The 26,609-nt window shown below is 41.9% G+C and overlaps 1 protein-coding gene across 1 annotated transcript in view; it reads left to right on the top strand.

The window, feature by feature from the left end:
• LOC145405863 (sodium-dependent multivitamin transporter-like) overlaps positions 1-26,609 on the top strand; it is a 249,774-nt gene that overhangs the window by 195,364 nt on the left and 27,801 nt on the right. The window contains exons 6-9 of the mRNA XM_080277119.1: positions 16,208-16,266; positions 16,825-16,895; positions 17,109-17,197; positions 18,432-18,550. Of these exons, the coding sequence (XP_080133245.1) occupies positions 16,208-16,266; positions 16,825-16,895; positions 17,109-17,197; positions 18,432-18,550 (338 nt within the window). The remainder of the gene's footprint in view (positions 1-16,207; positions 16,267-16,824; positions 16,896-17,108; positions 17,198-18,431; positions 18,551-26,609) is intronic.

Raw genomic sequence — 26,609 nt, 5'->3', positions numbered from 1 at the left:
AGTCAGCCCTGATAAAATGAGATACCAGATAATACTCAGTGAATGCCAGATAAATAATTACAGATACAAACTATTATCAAAAATAACTGACCCAACCCAACATTAATCAAAATCTCACTAGGCCTAAGAATTAACCTTATGCTACACAGTACAAGAAAAAATACAACAACAGTTATACTCAAATTACACACAGCTGCTAGATGTTTGGAGATTTCTTGAGCACTCACAATAATAATAATTGTACAGGGGAGGACAGAGATGTGAACAAAATGAGGAGCAGATCTAAGTGGCCATGATGCAGAGACTGAGCTCATTATATAGGGGCTGGCAGAGCTTGATACAACTTGTAATAAGGACGCGCAAATGAAGCGATGGGGACAAACGGTCGACAATCCCGCACTGAATAACAGAAAGGACGACTTACTCTACTATAACGGTAGAAGGGGGGACTGAGGCAGAACACGCTCGTGATCAAACATGCAGCAACTGTGCGTTAAAATTACACAAAGGATGATGAAATCATAGGCTATGTAACACCTCCCCACAAAGAAAAAGAAATTTACAAAGGAAATTTCTTATTACTCTAAAACAATCTGTCTAAAGTCTAGATAAGCAATCTGCAATAACATTTTCTTTCCCCTTGACATGTTGTATGTCTAATGAATACTCCTGAAGAAGTAGACTCCATCTTGTCAATCTCTGATTTTTATCTTTAAACTTACTAAGGAATTTCAGTGGGTTATGATCGGTATAAATGACTATGGGGTCAAAACCAGAACACAAATAAAATGAAAAATGCTGTAAACCCAAAATCAAGGCCAAAAGCTCTTTCTCAATAGTTGAGTAGTTCTTTTGAGGTGGAGTGAACTTCTTACTGTAATAAGATACAGGAAGTTCAATACCCTGATCATCCTCTTGCAGCAAAACAGCCCCAGCTCCTGTATCACTTGCATCAACAGCCATCTTAAAAGGCTTAGCAAAATTTGGAGTAGCGAGCACTGGCTGACTTAATAGAATAGCTTTAAGTTTGTTGAAAGAGGATTCACAGTTATAGGTCCAGACAAATTCAACTCCCTTTTTCAGTAGGTCTGTAAGTGGTGATACAAGAATAGAAAAGTTAAGAACAAATCTCCTGTAATAACCTACCATTCCCAAAAATCTTTGTAGCTCTTTCCTACTTTTAGGTCTGGGAAGATCACTTATAACCTGAACCTTAGCTCCTGGTGGTGCAACATGTCCATCACCAATTACATACCCAAGGTACTGAACTTTAGCTTGACCAAACTCACACTTTGATAAATTAGCTACAAGATTAGCATGAACTAAACGGTCAAGAAATTTACTGACATGGCATAGGTGATCTTTCCAGTTGTCACTGAAGATTAATACATCATCAATATAAACAACACACCCTGCCAAACCCTCTGTTACAACATTCATGAGCTTCTGAAATGTGGCTGGTGCATTCTTCATACCATACGGCATTACAGAACATGCAAAAGCCTTTCCTAGTGTTACAAAACATGAGATCTCCCTAGCACGTTCAGTCATAGGTACTTGCCAGTATCCCTTTAACAAATCAAACTTACTTATGTACCTAGCCTTTCCGATCTTGTCTATGCAATCTTCCACACGAGGGAGAGGGTAAGTGTCTGTTTTAGTTATCTGATTAACACGTCTGTAGTCGATGCAAAGCCTCTGTGACCCACCTGGCTTAGGGACTAGAGTGACAGGAGAACTCCACTCGCTCTGACAGGGCTCAATCATCTTGTGGTCCAACAGGTAGCCAAGCTCCTTCTGGATGAGAGGAACTTTCACTGGGTTCACACGGTAAGGAGGCAATTTAATTGGCTTTGCGTCTTCAACATCGACATCATGCATCAACACAGTGGTTCTTCCTGGAGTAGCACGGAACACTTGCGGGTACTCCTGCAGTAATGCCGAAAACTCCTGCCTTTCCTTGGGTGGTAGATGAGAAAGCTTAGTCTGGAGATCATTCATGATATCAGGATTCTTCCCCAAACTATCACTCAGGCTCATACTGCATGGGAGAGCTTCACTTGCAGACTCGGGTGGAACAGCTACAGTGCAGACTGGATTATTTTCGTCCCGCCTGTGATATAACTTTAGCATGTTGATGTGACATAGTTGCTTGCTCTTTCTACGATCTGGTGTGGCGATGACATAGCTGACATCACTGAGTTTCTTCTCCACGAAATAAGGGCCACTAAACTTGGCTTGAAGAGGTTGCCCATGAACTGGTAGCAGAATCAAAACCTGATCTCCTGGCTGAAAGTGGCGTAACCTGGACTTCTTATCATACCAAGTCTTCATCTTCTCCTGAGCAGCTCCTAAATTCACTCTCGCCAGCTGTAAAGCAGTGGACAGCCGTTCTTTGAACTTCATCACATACTCCAGCAGGTTGACGTCATCTTCCTCCGACAGCCAGCATTCCTTGAGTAGCTTAAGGGGTCCTCTTACTTCATGGCCAAACAGTAGTTCAAAAGGTGAGAAGCCCAGTGATTCATTTGGAGATTCTCTTGCAGCAAATACAACGAATGGAAGACCTTTATCCCAGTCTTTCTGATGTTCCAAACAGTATTTCTTGAGCATCGATTTGAGTGTTTGATGATATCTCTCCAACGCTCCTTGGGTCTGGGGATGGTAAGCTGAAGACGTGATCTGGGTGATGCCCAACTCTTTCAGAGACTGCTTGAAAACATTTGACATGAAATTACTTCCCCGGTCTGACTGTACCTCCTTAGGCAGACCAAACTTTGTGAAGAACCCCAGCATTTCCTTAACCACGTTCTTTGCTGAGATATTTCTAAGTGGAATGGCTTCAGGATAACGAGTAGCCATATCAATCATGGTCAACACATAAGAAAATCCTGAAGAAGTCTTAGGAAGAGGGCCCACAATATCCACCAACACACGGGTGAATGGCACCTCAAAAGGAGGAATGGGAACTAGAGGTGCAACCTTTTCGGTCTGATTACACTTCCCCACAACTTGACAGGTGAGACAAGACTTACAATACCAGGAAGCATCCCTGAAGATACCTGGCCAGTAGAAGTGTTTCAAAATGCATGCCACAGTCTTCCTCACTCCAAGGTGTCCTGCCAAACTGGAATCATGAGCCACTTGAATGATATCCTGCCTACAAACACGAGGGATGACAACTTGATGTACAACCTCCCATTCACAGTCGGCTGATGCTGTTGGGGGTCTCCACTTCCTCATAAGTACTCCTGACTTTACATAATAACAAGTAGAAGCACCGGCTGACTCTTCTTCACTGTAAGCAGAGTTAGCTAGACCTTTCAACTCAGGGTCAGCAACCTGCAACTCAACCAACTCTTGACGAGACAAATTATCAACACTACGGGGCACTGCCTCATCTGGTGAGTGGTCCAAATTAGCAAGAAAAGTGTCAGCTAGGATAACATCATCATCATCATTATCCTCTAAATCACCAGTAACTTTAGACTTAGCCCTAGTGACAGCACATGCAGGGAACACATCAGGGACATCACAATCCTGGGACGCAGCCACTGGCTCACTAGACAACTGAGGAGCTGGACACACTTGACTTCCACCAATATCATTTCCAAGTAAGAAAGTTACACCTGACATTGGGAGTGTCTCAACCAACCCAACCATAACAGAACCATTAACAAAACCAGACTCTAAATTCACTTTGCACAGAGGAACAGAGAAGTAATTATTCCCTACACCTTGTAAGATTACAGTTTCATCAGAGGAATTAAAATTAGAGCCTAGAACACTGGTCAGCATAAGGGATTGGCAAGCACCTGTATCACGATATATTTTAACTGATTTCCTGTCATTACTGTCCAGAGGACTGACAAAACCATCAGACAGGAAATTAGCACATGAACTCTTGAGAGTGTCACCCACGTTACTGCTCAAAAGAGGAGCTCCATCATGAGAATTTAAGTTACCCCTCAAAGCAGGTTCAGTTAACTCAGTTAAAGAATTCTGGGAACTCTCAAGAGTGGACACTAGACCAACTGACTGAACATTTAAAGACTCCTCCCTGCTCACATCACGCTGTCTCCTGAAACATCTCTCCGTAGTACGACCAAGCCCACCACAATAAGCACATTTACTTTTCTGAAATCTAGAGGTGAAGCTGGTATTTACTTCCTGAGAAACATCATCCTTATTCTCTTTCCTGTTACCTGTACTCTGAGTAGAGGCAACGTACTTACTCTCAGCTTTCCCTTTTTCTCTAGAATATCTCTTGTGAGTGAGAACATACTCATCAGCTAAAACTGCAGCATCAGACAAATTATCTATTCTTTTCTCATCAAGATATAGGCTTACATCTTTATAAATACACCTTTTGAAGTCCTCCAGCAAAATCATCTGCTTAAACTTACCAAAATCAGAATTCACACTCTCAAAATCCAACCACTGCTCTAACAGATCTTCCTTGATCTTGCACACTCAACATGGGACCGCCTATCTTGCTTGTAAGCTGTCCTAAATTTTACTCTATAGGCTTCAGGAACAAGCTCATAGGCCTTGAGAATCAAGCTCTTAACTACATCATAATTATCAGATTGATCCTGAGGCAAAGATGCATAAGTTACTTGAGCTTTACCGGTGAGAACAGTTTGAAGGAGTACTGGCCAATACTCCTTAGGCCAATTAAAACCTGTAGCTACCCTCTCAAACAACTGAAAATTGTTAAATCAGATTCATTAAAAGGAGGGACAAGTTTAACATTTTTAGCCACATCAAAATCATCAGAGCTAGATGATCCAGTTCCACATTGTTTCAAGCGATACTCATGGTCTGCCTGAATCCTAGCAATTTCAACTTGTGCCTCAGCCTCCTTAGCTTTTGCCTGAAATTCAGCCTCCTTAGCCTTAGCCTCCTACAGGGCTAGCTGTAACTTAGCTAATTCAATCTGCGTTTGCTCATTTGGAGGAGTTACATTAAACAAGCTTTTATTAATCATGCCAACAATTTGATCTTTAGAATGATGAGAGTGAACTGCAATTCCCAATTGTTGAGCAACGAGCTTAAGTTCATTCTTTGTTCTGTTTTCTATATCACACACTGTTTGCACATTTGACAAAAAGTCCTTGGCTTCATCAAGTGTAGTAATAGTAGACATAATTAATAAGAAACAGTCACAAAATATCAAGCAATATCCTTATGATAATATTCTGAATATCCTGATATGAGGTCGCCAAATTTATGTTACGGAACAGAGAAAGATAACGTACACTTTCAGTGAGAATGCTAAAAATCACTACTGTCCCGTAAAGTTCCAGGTTCAAAACAAAAGAGTTAGGTAAAATTACAAGTTAAAGTTTAATGCTTAAATTAACAACAAAACATTCAGGACTCATAAAGATAATGTAATGGCAAATAAACAGGTTAAATATATGGTTAACTGCAATAGCCTCTATTAACACGAAATTAGCAAGAGTAAATTTATCTAAGTCAGCCCTGATAAAATGAGATACCAGATAATACTCAGTGAATGCCAGATAAATAATTACAGATACAAACTATTATCAAAAATAACTGACCCAACCCAACATTAATCAAAATCTCACTAGGCCTAAGAATTAACCTTATGCTACACAGTACAAGAAAAAATACAACAACAGTTATACTCAAATTACACACAGCTGCCAGATGTTTGGAGATTTCTTGAGCACTCACAATAATAATAATTGTACAGGGGAGGACAGAGATGTGAACAAAATGAGGAGCAGATCTAAGTGGCCATGATGCAGAGACTGAGCTCATTATATAGGGGCTGGCAGAACTTGATACAACTTGTAATAAGGACGCGCAAATGAAGCGATGGGGACAAACGGTCGACAATCCCGCACTGAATAACAGAAAGGACGACTTACTCTACTATAACGGTAGAAGGGGGGGGACTGAGGCAGAACACGCTCGTGATCAAACATGCAGCAACTGTGCGTTAAAATTACACAAAGGATGATGAAATCATAGGCTATGTAACAATATATATATATATATATATATATATATATAGATATATATATATATATATATATATATATATATATATACTTGGCGTGTCTCCGGGTTGCAGACAGGGGAAGGACTTGTAGATATACGAGGTACCGTCTTAGATGGCGCTGACCATGGGACCCCCTATAAATATATAGGGCTCCACTGAATATAACAAATAAGGTGGCACAAGAAATACATCTCATCCGATACTCTATGGCAGGGAGGTGAGATTAGCTACAATTCTCCCAACCAAACATGAGTTCTATTGCAAATGATTTGATGGGTGTTCCTGTTGCATCATCATCAACTAAATGTCCAACCACACAGCCTCTTGTGTTTACGGGCAGTGTGCCACCGAAAGTGAGTAGGCACTGCATTGGCAACTTAGAGACTGGGATATTAATCAATCTGAAATCCATGAAGATCTATGCATACAAAGCCTTCGCAGAAGATTACTAACTTGACTCAACTGGAAAACATTAGTTGGGATAATGTAGGTTTGAGTGAGACCCACAGTAAAGAAGAAAAAGTAATTCAGCTCCAAAACAGCAACCACCTGTTTTACTGTAGAGGAAGGCAAAACGAAAGAGTTAGTGGTGTAGGATTTCTAATTAACAGAAATCTTGCAGACAACATTGTTATATTCAGCAGTGTATCTGACAGAGCAGCATTGGTGGTAATTTGACTGTGCAAAAATATAGACCTATGCTGCTGTGTCATCGAATTTTTTTAACCTGATTCTGTTATTGACTAATGATTATGCCTATGCTTATAGCCTTTCTTGGTCTGTGTGTGTGTGTGTGTGTGTGTGTGTGTGTGTGTGTGTGTGTGTGTGTGTGTGTGTGTGTGTGTGTGTGTGTGTGTGTGTGTGTGTGTGTGTGTGTGTGTGTGTTCTTACCTAATTCTTACCTAATTGTATCTTTACAGGATTGAGTCAAGCTCGTACTGTCCCGTGTCTTAAACCATATTTATCGTACATATCCTTAAATTTATGAATTGTTTTGGCACACACTATTTCATTCGGTAGTGCATTCCACTGATCATTTGCTCTATTTGGGAAACTAAATTTCCTTACATCTTTATGACCTCTCTTTTTATGCAGTCTTTTGCAGTGTCCTCTTCCTGATTTTTTTTTTTTATGCGAGGAAGAAGGAACCAAAGGCCATGAGCCCGCAGAGTACAGTTCCCTCCAAGAGAAAAACAAAACACAATAGAGAGCCAAATTCAAGATCCAATCATTTTGAGATGCCTGGACACACTGTGTTTGAAAGACTGGAGATCATAGGCAGCAGGAAATACAGACAGAGGGAGACAGTTCCAGAGCTGACCTGTTGCATAAATGAAAGACTGGGAGTAACGGTTAACTCTTGCATTAGAGAGTTGGACAGAAAAGGGATGAGAGTTTGCTGCCAGACGGGTGCTACGCGCCCGTCGTAGAGGTGGAGGAATGCAAGCAGACAGTTCAGAGGAGCAGTGACCATTAAAGTAACGATAGAAAAGAGATCAAGATGCAACAGTGCGGCGAAGAGACAGAGGTTGAAGGGAGTCAGTAAGAGGAGGAGAGTTAATGAGACGAAAAGCCTTTGACTCCACCCTATTGAGAAGAGCTGTATGTGGGGAGCCTCCCCACACATAAGAGTTGTACTCCACACAGGGGCGGATAAAACCCCTGTATAGAGTCAACAATTGTGCAGGGGTAAAGAAAGAGCGGAGTCGGCTTAGCACACCCAATCTCTTGGAAGCAGATTTTACAAGAGATGTAATATGATCTTTCCAAGATAAGTCCCAAGTAAATGAAACCCCAAGCATGTTCAAGGATGATGCAGGATTAAGCTGAATATTATTAAACATTACTGGGTATACCTGTGGAAGACTTTGTCGGGTTCATAGGTGTAAGAACTGAGTCTTAGATGCATTAAAAACAACCATATTATTTTTACCCCAGTCAGAGATACGAGCCAAGTCAGACATTAGGTGTGCCATAGCCTCATCCCTTGTTTGTTGAAGTAACTGTTGAGATGGGCATTGCGGGAACCGAATGGAAAGGTGAAGGGTGGAGTCATCAGTGTATGAGTGGATAGGGTTAGATGTACACCTTAGAAGATCATTGATGAATAAAAGGAAGAGAGTTGGTGATAGGACAGAGCCCTGAGGAACACCGCTGTTGATAGATCTAGGAGAAGAACGATGGCCGTCTACAACAGCGGCTATAGAACGACCAGAAAGGAAACTAGCGATGAAGGCACAGATAGAAGGATAGAAACTGTAGGAGGGCAGTTTGGAAATTAAAGATTTATGCCAGACTCGATCGAAAGCCTTTGAGATGTCAAGTGCAATGGCAAAGCTTTCGCCAAAGTCCCGAAAGGAGGATGTCCAGGAGTCTGAAAGGTAGGTGAGAAGATCGCCAGTGGAGCGTCTCTGACGATACCCGTACTGACGATCGGAAAGAAGGTTGTGATAGGAAAGATGCCTTAAAATTTTCTATTGAGAATTGACTCGAAAACTTTTGAAATACAGGACGTTATAGCAATTGGACGATAGTTGGAGGGTTGGGAGTGGTCACCCTTCTTTGGGACTGGCTGAATGAGAGCAAACTTCCAGCAAGAAGGAAAGGTACAAGTTAACAGACAAAGGCGAAAGAGTTTGCCTAGGCAGGGTGTAAGCACAGAAGCACAGTTCTTGAGAACAACAGGAGGGACCCCATCAGGCCCATATGCCTTGTTAGTACTGAGGCCAGTGATGGCAGAAAATACATCAACTGAAGAAATTTTAATGTCAGCCATGAGGAAGTCAGAGGGGGGAAGTGATGGAGGAACAGCACTGGAATCGTCTAAGGTGGAATTGGAGGAGAGAGTCTGTGCGAAGAGATCTGCTTTATCAGTAGAAGAAATAGCTACAGAACCATCAGAGTAGAAAAGAGGAGGGAAGGATGATGAGGTAAAGTTGTTAGAAAGATTTTTGGCAAGGTGCCAGAAGGAGAGGGAAGAATTCGAGTTGGAGAGTTGAGAGCATTTAGTATGGATGAAATTATTTTTAGTAGAGTGAAGAACAGACTTAGCACGATTCCGGGCAGAAACGTAAAGATGATGTGATTCAGGGGTGGGTTGGCTCCGGTACCTTTTGTAGGCCCTCTCCTTGTTGCAGACAGCATTAGAACAAGCATGATTAAACCAAGGCTTTCTTGCGTTAGTCAAAGGATATGAGAAAGGAATGTATGCCTCCATGCCTGAGAGAATAACCTCCGTAATGCGCAAGGCACACTCAGATGGCTCCCGGCCATGGAAGCAATAATCATTCCAGGGAAAATTAAAGAAGTACTGCCTGAGGGCCTCCCAGTCCCCGGCTCCAACATGCCACAGACGACGTTTCCCTGGAGGGTCCACAGGCCGTACCGCATAGGTTATGTAATCATTTATGTCTATTTTCTTCTTCCTTGATATGCATTTATATTTCATAAGCGTGTCTCCTCTTTCCCTTCTCTCCTGTAGTGTAGGCAGATTCAGTTTTTTCTAATCTCTCTTCGTAGCTTTGATCCCTCAAGCTTGGTACCCATCTTGTAGCGGCCCTTTGAACTTTTTCAGTCTTATCTATTTGCTTTTTGAGATGAGGACTCCAGACTACTGATGCATACTCCAGGGTTAGTCTGATGAATTATGTTATTATCTTTCATAGCATGTCTTCATTTATGTATGTGAATGCTATTCTCATATTTGCAAGCAGTGTACTGTATACATGTTCCGTACCTTCTCACTGATGTGGTCAGCCAGAGATGGTCTATTATTAATAATCACACCTAGGTCCTTCTCTCTTTCTGATTATAATCCCAATCAGGTTTTTTCCACTTTTACCAAACTTGATTACATGACACTTGTCCACATTGAATTCCATTTGCCATGTATTGCTCCATTCATTAAGTTTAATTCTTCTTGTAACTCTTTACAAGAGTCTGCATTAATAGTTGGCCTTTGTATTTTCGCATCATCAGCAAACATATTTAGATAGCTTTCATTTCCAGTGTTGCTATCTGTATGATTTATATACACTAAAAACGATGATTGTTCCAGCACTGAGCCCTGTGGAACTCCGCTAATCACTTCTCTCCATGATGAGTAATTTCCCCTTAGTACTGTTCTCATTTCTCTCTCTCTTTTTTTTTTTTTTTTTTTTTTTTAAGAAAATCTTGCATCCAAGAATACAGTTTGCCTCGAATTCCTCCTTGATGGTACAGTTTCCATAAAAGCCTTTGGTACGGTACTCTCTCAAATGCTTTCATAAAATCTAAATAGATACTGTCCACCCATCCTTCTCTTTTCCGTAATGTTTCTGTTACTCTATCATAGTAGCTTAACAGATTAGTAACGCAAGATTCTCCTTTTCTGAAACCAAACTGTCTTTCTGTTATCATACTGTGTTCTTCTAGATGATTTACCCAAGCTTTTCTTTTCAGCTTTTCTAATACCTTGCTTACAACACTGGTCAGTGATACTGGTCGGTAGTTGAGTGGATTTTTTCTATTTCTTTTCTTGAATAAGGGAACAATGTTTTTGCTTTCTTCCAAATATCAGGTAGTTTACCTTGTCCCAAGGATTCCTTGAAAATTAAAAATAATGGTTTACTTAACTCTTTTGCACATTCAAGGTAGCACCCAGCATGAAATTTCTTCAGGACCATTTGCTTTTCCTTTGTCTAATTTACTTAGCTCCTCCTGTATTTCTTTTTCTGTAATTTGTATATCTGGTAATATGTGTGGGCTTCCCTGTTCCATATCATCCCTCTCAAAATTATTTTCTTCTGTAAAAACTGAACGGAAATTCTTGTTTAGTGCTTCACAAAGATCTTTCTCTTGTGTATAGGTGATCCCCTCATCCGTAATGGACTGTATTTTGTCTTTTACTTTGGTTTTGCTTCTGATGTAGCTGTAAAATAGCTTCGGTTGATCACTACTTTTATTTATGATATCCTCATCAAACTGTTTTTGGGCTTCCCTCCTTATTCTTGTATAATCGTTTCTTGCCTGTTTGTAGTTGTTATATGCCATCTCACTATTGTGTGTGTGTGTGTGTGTGTGTGTGTGTGTGTGTGTGTGTGTGGTTTATTTATTCATGTGTATACATGTGCAAGGCAGACATACATAGTTCGGGAGAGAAGACAGGAAGATTTGTTCTCATTTTGTAGTCGATGAATAGATTCACATTTACCCCTGTGCTGAAAATTCCTCAAGGCTGACAGCTGGTCAGCAGGTGGTGTTATGAAATTGGGTATATAGACAATATTTTGGACCAGTAAAAAATACTTAACCCCTACACCGCGGGCATGTTTACCAATGTTTTGCGTGTCCCGTGGGGTTATTCGGGCTCCGACAGACTCTCAAAAAATATTTGCCAAAAATCAGTTATTAGTCCTAGAATATTAAAATTTCATATGCTTATGGCACATACCTTCAGCTTTCTCCTGGAATGTTTGTTGAGCCTTCGTCCGTTACCGTAGGACTTGTGGAGACCTCTGGAGTTGGGTAACGAAGTCTCCACTTTACACTTCCCGACAACCCGTAATATGATTACCACAGCCAGATATTAACACTATAAACACTACTCTATGATTTTCAAGTAGCTTGGGATCCGTACTCCAAAAAAAAAAAAACACTGTGAAAGCAATGAAAATTACGAGCGCGTCTGACCGTCGCACTTGCGCTAGTTCGCTCTTGGTACTCTGTCATTTATTATTCATAAAACTCCTCACACTTTATATTTCTATTACTATATCACACTTATATATATCTGGAGCCTTTCTCCATAAGTTTCCTTCACTAGTATTAGTTTATTGTCACTGAAGTCATTCAATTTATCATTCAGTAAAATACGTAGAGAGCCACGGATTCACTTTCACTGTTATAACATAAAGTATTTGTACTCATATTCTTATATTACTAATTACTTACATTATTATTCACATTTTCTATTGTATTTTCAATATTTACCCTTCTATTTCACTTACACTATGTTAGTCACTGTCACTTTCAGTAAGATAAAACTATAATACACTGTTCAATCATATGTACTGAACATCCATTGCTTTCACTTGCTATTTACACATTATTTCCACATTACTCTCCTTTCCCACTTGCACTGTTAGAACTGCTTCTGGTTGTGGTAATCAAAGAAGCAGGTAACACAGAGGGGAACCTGGCACTCAGCACACTGCCAAGAGGTGCGTTTGTGCTCAGATGTGCGGCGGGTGGTATGTGCACACACCTAACACCTGCAGATCGCAGCCTTCCTTTTACCTGTGGCAGGCATTAGCTCCAGTCTGTGCCGATCCATATACGCCCTCTGCTCAAGTCGGTCGGGAAGTGTTACTGGATGGCGCCTTGGAGTTGCTGCTGTCACCCTACCATATCTTTCCAGCAGCTGCTGGACACAAGTCCTGGCGAACAACCTCAGGGAGAAGGACTTGGATGGCTTGACCTTCATCTTGTACAGGATGTAGGCGTTCAGCATCGTCATATCTATGAGATGCAGAAAAACTTTCCTGTACCACCTAGTATTCTTCCTGAGGCAGTCAATCTCACCAATCATCATGTCGGACTTGTCCACCAGCCGCATGTTGATATTGTAGTCCAACACAGCATCAGGTTTCATCACAGGTTCGCCTGTCCTACGGTCGACCTTCCCACTGTCTGTCATCTCCCCCTTATGTACGGTGGTGAGCATGTGCACGACCCTCTTGTCATGCCACCGTATTGCCAGCATCTTCTCAGACTTGCGTAGGTGCACGTCTCCTCGCTGCGAGATTCCTGCCTCTGGGAATTTAGGAAAGTGGGCACGATTATTTTTGACAGTGCCGCAGGAGCCAGTCCCGTGCTCTGAAAGGTATTTGGCAAGTTTCGGTGCTGTATAATAGTTGTCTGTGTACAGCACATGATTCCCACCAAAATACTTTTCAAGGAGCACTTTCACTACACAGCCTGAGAAGCCAAGGGGGTGTGTTTTATCCAGATCGACAGTGCTGGCTGAATAAATGACGAAGTCAAGGATGTACCCCGTCTTACAGTAGCACAGTACAAAGAACTTAATTCCAAAGCGATGGCGTTTGCTTGGAATATACTGTACAAACCGAAGACGTCCTCTGAACAAAACCAAGGATTCGTCAATGACAACCTTCTGAAAGGGGTGGAAGAATGACATAAACTTATCCCTCATTCTGCTCAGAATCTCCCGGATCTTCCAGAGTGGGTCGGTTTGGGAAGGTTCATCGTTGTCGGCAAAGTGCAGGTTTCCCAAGATGTTCCGGAAGCGATCTCTGGCCATGTACTTACTGAAGGTGGGTGAGGGTAGTAAGGGGTCCATGGACCAGTATTCTTCCAACTCATGCTTCTTGGAGTGTGGCATGAGAAGCATTATTGCAAAGAACACATACAGCTCCTGCACTCCCAGCATGGACCACTGTTGCATCTTGGCTGCACCTGTACCACTTGCACCACGTTGATTCATACCTGTTGGTCTCATCACATATGTGCTGCATGACTTCGTCATCTAGGAAGGCCAAAAGGTAGTTCACACACTCAGCATTATCGTCAATAGTGAAGGCAGGCTGAACTCCTGAGGAGCTCTCATCAAAAACTAAATGTTCAGGCACAAAATCGGACCCTTCCGTCCACGCGAAGGCGTCCAGGATTCCCTGTCGTGGCGGTGTAGGGTGGGTGGTGGTGGTGGGTGGCTGTGAGGCAGATTTACCCCGTTCAAGGTCACTCGCACTGACCCTGGGTTGCCGTACAGCACTAGCAGCCCTTACTCTACTACCAACTCTACTTTTACTAGTCCGGGATTTACCTCTTCCTCTACGGCCTGCCTTCACTGTTGATGCTGGTGGTGACTCCGACGACGAAGACTCCGGAGATAACTCAGCAGACGAAGAGGAAGAAATGAGTGAAGTGGGGCTTGGGGAACGGGGAGGTGAATCAACTCGGGACTCATGGCGGGCTGGGTCACGTGGGACCATTGTTCTGGGGCTAACACGCCGCCTTTTCACTCCCTTCCCAAATTCCTTCCCTTGCTGCACTAACGGCTCCTTTCCCTTGGAGCTAGGGATAACTTCCGACACTGAAGCACTCGTACTAGCACTTTCTGGCACGATTACCTCACCCAGCTCATCCCACGATTCACCCGAATCGTCAAAATCACTATCCATCATCACCATGGACAATTCTGCTAGTTCACGTGCCACTGCAGAGTCACTAAGTCCTTTCCTGCTTCCCTCACGACTTTTTATGGGTGTAGAGGTCACGGGGCCCTTTGCAATGGGCGCAGAAGCGACAGAAATGGCGGGGCACGAGTGCAACATGGTTTGACCACACGGAGGACAAGGAACTAAATGCTGCGGCTTATCTGAGAAGGCAAGGGTTGACAGTGACACTGAGGCTGACAGCTGCTAACTTACATGCTAATAAATTATTGGTAGAAAATCTCACCAATACATAAAGAAACAGGTAGTTCCAGGTGAATGTAAATGTCACTTAGACTTCTCCCTTCCTTTCTGATATATATTTTTATTACAGACATAGATTACAAGGCATAATTCAGAGGGGAAATTACCGTGGTAATGTAGCGAATGAATGCACGTGAGGTGTTGTCAGGTGATAATTAGCCAATTCCTGGTGTATAACACTATCACTTACCTTATTTTTTTTTTTGGTATATATTATTTTGTATCAGTATAGGGCATAGGGCTTATTTCAATGGATGAAATCTGTGGAAAAATCCAGGGGAGATTTGCTTAGTGCAGTGCGGCCTGGGAGGTGAGAGGACAGGGTAATGGAGGGCAGGTAGAGAGGGGAGTCAGGAAGGGGGGAAAATCGCTAAAATGTCAACAATGGATGGGAGTACACATGAGATTTGGAGTGCTGACTAGTGTTGGACATTGGCAGTACTGATAGATGATACAAGCCACCACTTGAAAGCCCGGGAAAATTCAAAATAACACAGAATCACAAAAGTGACGCCCCGTGGTATGATCCATTGTGCCCGAGCGTCACGAAAGTGACGCCCCGCGGTTAAGGGGTTAATACCTGAATGCAAGGTTCAGCCAAAAGAGGCCCTATTGGCTGCTGGACTACTAGCCCTTTGTGTTCCTCTACATCTTTATCACAGATATCATCAGATACTTCCCTCAATATGTTCATTATAGTTACCATCTCCTTTTTGTCCTTCAAGATTATGTTTCTTATTTTTTCTTCATCTACTATATACCAGTGATTACTAGTGATTTGCTGATAACTCCTGATTCATTGACCAGTTTCGGGTTGCACTTCATCTTTGCACTTCATCTTTGCAATTTATCATCTCATTCAACTGGGTTATCTTCTCTTCAGTGTCACTGTTTTGGTCTATCAGACTGATTGCTTGCCTAAGTGTCTCTATTTCGTTTCTGAACTCCTCCATAATTCTCTTATGGTCGACAACTGTACTCGCCATTTCACTAGTCTCCTTTCTCAATGAAACTACCTCAACTGACAGCTCATGTATTGTTGTGTCTTGTTTACATCCTTTACTGATTTTTGATTTTCTTCCTACTGCATGCGTAGTTCCTTTTAAATTTTATCTAATTCCATTTGAATAGTTTTCTCCAATTTATTCACTTTCTTTACTAATTTGTGACATGTTTCCATTTCAACCAATTCTGGGTAGAAATCATCATCCTGTTTTCAACCTTTATCCCTTCTCTTAACTCCTTCCATAGCCACTTTTCTAAAGCCAGGACTCATCTTGCAGAAAGATAATTCTTACTTAGAAAGTAACTTTTACTTACACATTTGCATCTCCCTACTACCCGCCTGGTGATAATGACGGCACCCAGCTGATGTTTGCGTTGTATCAGCGAATTCCTTTGATGCACCGACTTGGATGTATTCTTTTATTTGGACAACACTTTTTTGCTTATATATACCTGCTCTACTGTATTAGAACATCACTTATTTTAGCCTAGTACAGCCTCTGACTCACATAAACATACTATTAAGTGTGGCCAGCAACGGCCGACAGTGGCCAGTAGTGGGGTGACGTGACGTTTGTCCTCTTGCTGCTCTCTCTCTCTCTCTCTCTCTCTCTCTCTCTCTCTCTCTCTCTCTCGTGTGTGTGTTACATGTTCAGTGAGATTAAGACATAAATTCTTTGTCTTGCAGTGCTGTTGTTATGATGATTCCTTTCTACATTCTGCTCGTTTCCTTGGCTATGCTGACAGGTGAGTTGTAATTTTTATAATCTGAAAGTTTATAATGATGTGGTAGGAACCCTATGGCTGCTTCATTCCACTCTTCAAGATATATCTTTGCACCGACAATAAGTGAAAACGGTGGTGTAATCGGGTTATAGAGTAATGATGTATAAGAAAAATTTCAAGAATTCGCCCTGACATTTATAAACGACCCAACGCATTACGATGTACACACTTTAGTTCATTCATGCATCTACCAAACACTGTAGAATTAAATGAGATCTATTATTAAGCTGATAATGAGGAAAACAAAATAATGATCCTTGATAATTGTTATCTGTTAGGTAGACTTGGTAATTTTGCAAACAGGTCAACACTTTGACCACAATGACACATTTCGTATTTTTTGTCCATAGTGTCATCACACTGTTTAATTCTGCTTTGAGAAGACCTACATAGGAGTTATTAAAAGATTCCCTAAGCCTTCCAGGCCATAAAATCCATCGCTTGGCGTGTAAAGTCGTTGGGTAACGAGGGTAAACATAATCGGATTGAGGTTATGATCCTATATTGATATTTCCCCAGGGCTGATTATCTTCGCCACCTACGAGGGTTGTGATCCATTAGCAGCCGGATTCATCACTTCCAAAGACCAGGTGTAGTATTTACAAGAAACATTAGGCTAATGCTAGTTAGGAGATTGCTTTGTTATACACTCACAATGCCGCCAATATTTCACTACACAATCACAGTGAAAATTAAAGTGAAATACGAAAATGCAAACCTTTCAATATGGTAAATATCTGGTGGAGACCTGTTTGTTCTATTAAAAAAAAAAAAAAAAAAAAAAAAAAAAAAAACTTTGTCAGATCCTGCCTTTTTATGTGATGGATCGTCTCAGCCATATTCCGGGACTACCAGGGCTCTTTCTCGCCTGTATACTTTCAGGATCCCTCAGGTATGTTTCATTTATATTACAGTTGTATTGTACTAGCATTCTAAACAGAATGCTTTTTAAACCCCACTCAGTATCAGAAAAACTCTGTCCTTAATAAATGTGAAGTTTTTGAATAATGACCAGACTTGCTCTTGTATGTTTGTTCTTAAGTTCTGTGCATTTTCTACACTTGTTTTGACTAGTTTGCCAATATCTGCATTAAATATTTATCGTTTCTACTCTCAGATGACTGTACTGTTTAAAGAAAACTGTTTGTCATGTACACATGATGCAAAATAACCACTGGGTTCCCACTCTTTTTCCCGTGAACTGCCAGTTTCAAGACATGTTAATAATTACTACATTCTCAGTCCCGGTACTATTTCCTGTATCTGTGATTGGATCCAGTCATGATTTTATTATTTTCGGTCACATGATCAGGAGCTATAATTTAGAAAAATGCATACTGCATAAACTCCCGGCTGATCTGAAAGGTAGACTTGCCAAATATATAGCTATTTCTAAACAATAACATCCATGTATAATATGATGATATTGAAAGAAAATCTCTATTGAAGAGACGTTTTTATGTAATGATGATGTGGATTTGACAATAAAATTTCTGCAATCTTCACGTCCATACTTTAATGTACACAGCTGAACTCGTGGAAAGGCACAAATCTAGAGTGAAAGGAGTGGAAATGAGTTATGTGAATGAAGCGTTTGGGGCTACCTAGACAGATAGACAAATTAGTAAGTGAAATAGCATTGTGGTGTTGGTGTGGCTGTGCTGGAAAGCACAGACTACTTTGCTAGCTATGACAATGGAAGCTATCACATGTGTGAAATACACGACAGCAGAGTGAGTGCAGGAATGATATTCTTTGTCGTTTGGAGCGGAATGTGAAATATGTAATGCAGAACATAATCCTGACATAGAATGTTAGAGAACTTTTCCTTATGGCTGTAGCTTGATAATGTTTACCTATGTGGAGAGAATGACGATTAAGACACGAGATTATGTGTGAATAAGGTGATGGGAGGGGGGGGAGGAAGGAGTAGACCGAGGAAGATAAGTAGGTATTGAATGAAGTATATGTGTTGGAGAGACGAGCCGGAAAGAGGACTGCCTAATGATGGAGGGAAAAATGACATGGAGGCGACTCATTTATGTCCACCTTTCCGAGATTATTGTGTCAGCAAAAATACATAAAATGACAGAGATGGAAATACTAAAATCGTCAACATTTGGCAGCTCCATCTCGTCAGGAGTCAACTCGCAGGCGGCAGTGACGTGGGAGGATGTGTTCTCTCGCTGCCCTCGCTTTGCACGTCTCCCACACACTAGCAAGGCCACAGTCACCAAATTCCTAGGTGAGAGAGAGAGAGAGAGAGAGAGAGAGAGAGAGAGAGAGAGATTTCTTACATGTGTACAGATGACACAAAGACGTGTTCCTTTGTTATATTCACCTAGGCAGAGACAAGATTGGAATCAAAAGGTTGTTTTATCGCCTCCAGCCTTCCGGTTGTATGCTGTACAAATAAAGGGTAACAGTATCTGGGGGTTCATATGTACAAGGGAAATAAGAAATGCAGTCGGTAGTACCAAAACCAAATTTCTATACATGCACGCCAAAGTTGATGAATGATTTACATCTGCTAATAATACAGTTTTCTTTGTATTATTTATCATCATCACGATCATTCGGGCCTCCTTTCCCACCCTAGGGCAGGGTGAGGAGTAGCAATGTCTAGACAGCCCAAATTTGCCCAGCCAATGGGCCACGCTTCCATTCACTCATCATTCAAGCCCCCGGAATCCTGGCTCTATCGGTTACGACAAAAACATTCACCACGTTTTGTAGCTTCACATAAACGTATGCGATGGAGTTAGTCCGGACGCTGGCACGTTATAAAAGGGGTGTCAAATCCCTGATCATGCACTTCTCACAATATTCATGTAGCCAGCTCGATCTCTTGTCAGTTTCCTAGCCTCACCGACCTCCAAACCTCTCTTCCTCAAACACTCATCCACCATATCTCTCCCCCTTCTCCTTGGCCTACCTTGCCTCCTCCCTCCTTCAGATTTGCTCAGATATACCATTTTCACCACTCTATTGTTATCCATTATCTCCACATGACCATACCATCTCAGTACACCATCTTCGATTCTGCTGTCCACCGACTTCCTTATTCCACATCTTGCACGAATCGCATTTTTCGTATCCTATCCACTCTGTACTCCACATACATTCCTCAGCAGTCCCATTTTCACTGCTCTCTCGCTTGACTTTTCATTTTCATGTCACACTATAGCCTCACATCCATATGTTAAAGCTGGTACTAACACTCCTTCATGTAAGCCTCGTGCAGCTGCAACACTCAGTCCTCTGTTTACTGTCAAGGCACGATGCTCACAGACATCAGCAAAACACTGCACTAGTCTAACAAGTTCTTGTCCGGTATTTGCAAGTAGTACTGCATCATCAGCATACAACAACTGAGATATTCCATTCATCACCAACTCCATTCCCTTCTCCATTACTCGTGTTCATACTTGTCTCACCACCCCATCCATATATATATTGAACAACCATCGGGACATCACACAACCCTGTTGCACGCCCACACCCATTGCGAACCATTCTCTTAAATGCCCATTAACCCTTACAAATGCTTCACTACCATCATAAAAACTCTTATCGGCATCTAGCAACTTACCATCTACACCGTACACCCGCAAAACTTTCCACAATCCTTCCCTCTTCACTTGCCGTATGTTTTTTCCAGATCCATGAATGCCATAAACACCTTATGGTCCTCCTCACAAGCCTTCTTTGCTATCTGTCTCACTTCAAATATTTGATGCACACATCTTCTGCCACTCCTATAACCATGCTGTTCATCATTCATTAGGTGTTCTGATATCTCTCTTACTTTTCCTGTAATAACTCTTCCATATACCTTCCCTACCACACTCAATAAACTAAAGTCAAGATAATTCTAGCACTCACTTTGCTCACCTTTATTTTCGTACAGGGGTGCAATCACAGCCTTTTTCCACTCTGCTGGCACAGTTGCACTCATCCATGCCTTCCTACATATCTCCAGCAAGTACATCATTCCGCTCTCTCGGCTACACTTAATCATCTCTGCATACACCTCATCAGTCCCATCTGCTTTCCCATTTTTCACCTGCTTCACAGCGTTATTCACCAGTGCCAGTGTCACATCTTCTGGCACTGCAATCCTTCTCTGCACACCCCCAAAACCAATCATGTTTACAGCCGCTCTGCTCTCTCCATTCCCAATCATCAGGCTTTCAAAATACTCTTTCCATCTAGTTCTTACTTCATCTCCATGGGTTAACTACAACCTACATCACATTTCTTTCTGCGTTCACTTCTACATTTCCTCACCTCTTTCCAGAATAACTTCCTATTTTCAGAGTAGTTTGCATTCATTTTTCTTCCTAGATCATCATTTACCTCCTCTTTTCTCCTCTTCACTAGTCTCTTTACATGCTTCTTCCTCTCAGTTTATTCAGCTCTTATTTCAGTTGAACCCCTATCCTGTAACCACTCTAGCCACTTCCTTCTCTTTTCCTCCACTGCTTTCTTAACCTCTTCATTCCACCATGCTGTACCTTTCTTTCTTCTTCTTTTTTTTTTTTTTGTAACTCTTGCCACACCACACACTGCTTTAGAATTTCTACCTAAGGAATCCCTATGTGTACTGCACAGGCTGTCCAGATCCATTTCATTCCAATTCACTTATTCTAACTCCTCCCTTACTTTGGTCCTGCATTCATCTCCCATTTCTTTGATCCTCAGCTTCTCGACTTCCATTATTTCTCCCTGACTGCTCCTCTTTCTCCTGGTCCACCTCACTCCTCTCAGCTTGGTCTTGCATACCACAGTCGTATGATCTGACAGACCTAAACATCGTCCTCTCATGGCCCTCGTATCAGCAACCATTCCCTACATCTCTATGAGCACGTAATCAATCAGGCTCCTTTCAACATGATCCCTGTTCCCTCTATACAGTACTATGTATATTTATGTGTATCTTCGTGTTTGAAATATGAGTTACAGATGCACATCCTCCTTTCCTGACATATCCTTAAATTGCTTCCCATTATCATTTTCTCCTGGTACTCCATTACAACACATTATGTTACCCTCAGGACCAGTGCCTACTCTTCCACTCATTTTGCCCATTATGATCACTTTATAGCTCCTGGGCATTTCTCCCATTGTTTCATCCAGCTCATCCCAAAACCTGTCTTGCCGTCTCTCACTCCTGTCCTCACACGGTGCATACGCTACAATGACAGCCACTTACACCTTCTCAAATTTGAACTTAACATACATACACCTCGAGATAACACGTTTGTTATCTCTCGTTCCACTCTGCCACATCTCATTCATCAACAAAGCAGCTCCTTCCTTGCATCTTCCTCGCCCATTCATGCACGATTTACACATTGCACACCCTCCCACTCTTCCACTTCACACCCTTTCATCTTTGTTTCACACAATGCCATCACGGCATATCTCGGACTCTTGAACACATTCACCACTTCCACCCTCTTGTTTCCTCATTCACACCTCTCACATTCCCATGGCCATGCGAATCTGTTCATTTGGTAGGGGCCCTGGGCAGGTATATATATATATTTTACAATATGTTATATTGGTATGAAATAAATTGTTGAGCCTTAGGGGACAGACTTTCTAGTACACGCCCAGACTCTTACCCATGTGTGATGCATTTGAGGGGTCTCTGGGGAATTCTACATTAAATTAGGTGTGGATGCTGCCTACCTAGGGTTGGGGGACTCCCTATAACAATTTTGATTTGAACGATGCCAGTTCCTGTAATTTGCATCATTCATCCGCTCGGAAAGTGACACGTTGGAGAAACAAATATTACACCTACGTATATATGTGGCAAGTCAACATTCTAGCCATGCAACGAGTCCATATTCTATGAGGATATATTTAAACACGAATCCATATATCGGCACATACTTCAGAGTCATCTGGATTTTTGCTAAGCCCCAAGCAACTTGGCAAGTGACCTAATAACTTTAATCTATCGAAGCCAGTACAAATGCCTTCATATATCATGGAGAAACACATATTACACATGCGTACGTATGTCGATAGATTTTTGCCTTTTAGCATGGAATCGAACCTGGGGCTGGTAGACAGGAACATGTACTGATATCTATAGGCAGGAAATTTAACTCCGTGTTCTTAACAATCATTTGGCTTTAAGTATTCGTAACACTCTGAAAGTTAACAATGGAGCTGCTCACAGTGTAGAAGTCAGTTGCTGCACAACATCTGTTCATACAAACATACATACATACATATACCCATACTTGTATATGAGGAAAATACAAACATTGGCATGTTATGCCAGTTTAATAAAGGCCATTAAGTGCATCTTACATAGTTCCAACTGTTTTTGTTTTTTTTCTCTGGTAGATTATTCTCCGATATTTTAAGGTCGTTTCCCTTCACGCTACTATGAAATGTTGAGCAGAGTCGTCACATTGAATGTGTATTTTATATAAACTTCTAAGAATATTACTATATGCTTCTAAGTTTCCTCACAGCTGAAAAAAAAAAAAAATCTCCACATAATCTCGTGGAGAGAGGTATTAGGATCATTCCAAGACAAATCCCGAGAGAATGAAACCTCTAGTATGTTCATGCAGGACTAAGTTGAATATTGTAAAAAAAAAATCTGAGGATGCTTCTGCAGAAGAGTTTGATGGGAAGAAAGATGTAAGAACTATGTTTGTCCATCCATCCATCATCCAATCCTACGTTGTTACATGAGAAGAGTAAGAGCCTGGGGCTAGGCAAGTTGGTCCTGACATTTAAGATGAGACTGACCAGCCTCACTTATCCCTAAGTGGCATTATGTGGGCAATAACCCCAACCACCCCTTGGATATAAACCGTCACCGGCTCAATCCGACTGGACTGCTGCAATTACCCACTAAACTGTGTTTTTGATGCATTAAAAACAAGATTACCTTTACCCCAATCAGAGATATAAGCCAAGTCAGACATTAGGTGTGCTATACCTCATCCCCTGTTTGATGAAGTAATTGCTGAGATGGACACTGCAAGAAGCAAATCGAAAGGTGAACTGTCGAGTCATCAGCGTACGAGTGGATGGAGTTAGATGTACAGCTTAGAAGGTCATTGATGAATAAAACGAAGAGAGTGGGTGAAAGGACAGAGCCCTGAGGAACACCATTATTGATAATCTAAGAAAAGAACAGTGGCTGACTACAACAGCAGCTACAGAACGACCAAAAAGGGAGCTAGAGATGAAAGCAGAGATAGTATGACAGTCTGGAAATTAATGATTTATGTCAGACTCACTTGAAAGCTTTCGTGATGTCAAGTGCAATGGCAAAGCTTTCACCGTAAACTCAAAAAGAGAATGACCAGGAGTCTGGAAGGTAGGTAAAGAGATCGCTTGCCCCTCTGGTATGCAATTCTCCAGCCTCAACTACCCCCACGAACGCAAAACACGACTATTTTTCGTCTTTCTCATAGCTTAAAAGTTTTATGCCCGATTTATAGAGCTTGAATTTACACACTTGAAAACGCAAACCCCACCCTCCTAGACCCAATAGTTACCAAGTTATGGCCTATCAGAGTTGATAAGTTAACCATCATGGCCCGGATGAAAACGAAAATACGTCACTCTCACCCGTTCTCTTCCCAACAATACGTACAAAAACCACCAAAATTATTATTTTTTTGGTGTGTACATATGTTACAAACCATTGGAAAGTGATTAGAAAAAAATAAAATGGTCATGAATAAAGTACAGGTAATGATTCCAAATGCGCACCATAAAGCATAAAAATTACGCATAATATCCGAGGCCGGAGGGGTAAAGATACTCCGTGCTAGGGGTGGGGGGTGGGGTGGTAAGGCCAGGAGGGGATGTACGGGGATGGAGGGATGGGAGGAGACTGCCATCAGACACAAAGGAAGGGCCCCAGTGGTGTACAGGGATGTGGAGAGAGGAAAGAGGGGAAATACCCTCCCCCCAGATGACTGGGGGAGGGGGACATGGGGGATATCCACAACGGAGGGGTTGAGGATGCATAAGGAGGGCGTGGGAGGGGTGGTGGTGGTAGTGGGAAGAACGGAGGGAGGTGGAGTAGTAACAACGTAGTGGGATAGAGGGACATGACGACCCCCCAACGCCTGGGTAAGGGCCTGGATCCTCCCTCCCACGTGTCCAACACTTAGCTCTAATTGGTTAGAAGCCATCTACATCACAGCCACCGCAGCAAGCTGCTGCAAGTTTTTTGTGGAAGTTGCACGACTGACGTTCCTCGTCCATTTAAAAAAATGAGAAACAACATCGATTGTCGAACTTAGTACTTTAGGGGCTGCAGTGTCCCTAGTGGAACCCATACTGACGATCGGAGAGAATGCTGTAATAGGAAAGGTGATTTAAATTTTCCTTGCTATGAATAGATTAGAAGCTTTTGAAATAGAGGATGTTAAAGCAATTGGGAGATAGTTAGAGGGCTGGAAATGATCACCGTTCTTTAATAGTACAGGCTGTATAAGACCAAACTTTCAGCCAGAAGGAGAGGTACAAGTTGACAGACAAAGGCAAACAAGTTTACCTAGGTGGGGTGTAAGTACAGAAGCACACTTCTTGAGGGCACCATGAGGGATCCCATCAGGCCCATATGCCTTGTTTGTAACGAGTTTCATTCGTACTAAATGCTCTGAACTCTCCAACTCAAATTCTTCTCGCTCCTTCTGGCACCTTACCAAAATACATCAATTGAGGACATTTTAATGTCAGCCATGAGGATGTCTGATGGGTAAGTGATTGAGGAACAGCTCCGGAACCATTTAAGGTGGAACTGGAGGAAAAAGTCTGAGTGAAGAGTTCTGCTTGATCAGTAGAAGAAACAGCTACAGAGCCATCACAGTGGAAAAGAGGAGGGAAGGATGATGAGGTAATGTTGTTAGAAATTTTTAGGTCAAGGTGCCAGAAGGAGTGGAAAGAATTTAATATGGAGAGTTCAGAGCATTTAGTGTGAATGTAAATGAAACTGTTTTTAACAGAGTGAAGAACAGAGTTAGCATGATTCCAGAAAGAAATATAAAAGAGAAGAGCTTCAGGGATGAGTTGGCTCCTGAACCCTCTGTGGGTCCTAGTATTGTTGTGGACAGCATTAGAAGAAGTGTGATTAAACAAAGGCTTTCTTGCATTAGCCAAAGGATATGAGAAAGGAATGTATGCTTCCATGCCTAAGAGAACAACCTCTGTAATGTTTATGGCACACTCAGATGGCTCTTGGCCATGGAACCAATAACCATTCCCTGAAAAAATCAAAGACGTACTGCCTGAGGGCCTCCGACTCAGCAGCTCAAAAGTGCCACAGCTGCCAAACAAGCTACTCAAGATCAATAAAGACAGAAAAGATGTAGGGCTGTTCACCAGGTGGATCAGTGAAGCAGACGAGGGCCAAATTTGGAGGTGAACATTGAAATCACCTAGAATGGAGATTTCAATGAAAGGAAAAATTGACAGGATGTGTTTTGTGTGTGTAGTGACAGAGCCGAAGAATTTTTCATAGAATTAGGGGATAGATAAACAGCACAAACATTTTTAGTCAGGGAATGAAAGGATAGCTGAAGCCAGAGGGTAGAGAATTCAGAACATGAAAGCAAGTTATGTTGCTGAGTAAATAAAGGCAACAGCCTCCTTGGCTTTGAAGTGAGTGTAAAGAAGTATGATACAGAGAAGTGTTTGCTGTCAGTTGCCTCAGACAGCTGAGTCTCAGTGAGGAAGAGAAGGTGAAGTTTAGTGGAGGAGAGGTGGTGTACAACAGAGAGAAAGTTAGAGGAGAGGATACGAATATAGCAGTAATGATTAAAGATGAGTCAGATTGTGGTTTCAGGCGTCTTACTTGCTCGACACTAGGAGAGGGGAGGATGGAGGAGGCTTTTATGCTCTCCCCTCCCTCCGTGGTTTGGTGTTGAGATGCCATTTTTCTTAAATTTTTAATAAGAAGTAATGTGAAATGTATATGTAGTTTGGTATTGACTGTTAGAGAAGCATTTGTTGGAGAACATGCTAGCCTACTCTTTGTGTTCCTGAAACACTCAAAAAGTTCAGCAAAGAGGGATAGTCAGAAGCTAGTCCTGAAGGAAGATGAAATGGGAGATCCAGCATTCCCTGTTATCAGCTTTCCTTCCACATAGGGAGTACCGCCCTGCTCGACTGTGCTAACATCTACTCCCTCTAAAGGCTAGAGAAAGAGGCAAGGAACGTGTACGTGACTGGGGTTGAAGAGACGAGGCCGGGAATGAAGTGGAGGGATGGGGTGGATAGATATTTGAGAGTGGGGTATGTAAGCTGGAGGA

The sequence above is a fragment of the Coenobita brevimanus genome, chromosome 68, assembly GCF_032717465.1.
Source record: "Coenobita brevimanus isolate Jiangsu-jjx chromosome 68, ASM3271746v2, whole genome shotgun sequence".
In the NCBI taxonomy this organism is placed as follows: Eukaryota; Metazoa; Arthropoda; class Malacostraca; order Decapoda; family Coenobitidae; genus Coenobita; species Coenobita brevimanus.
This window is presented reverse-complemented; position numbering and strand designations above follow the sequence as displayed.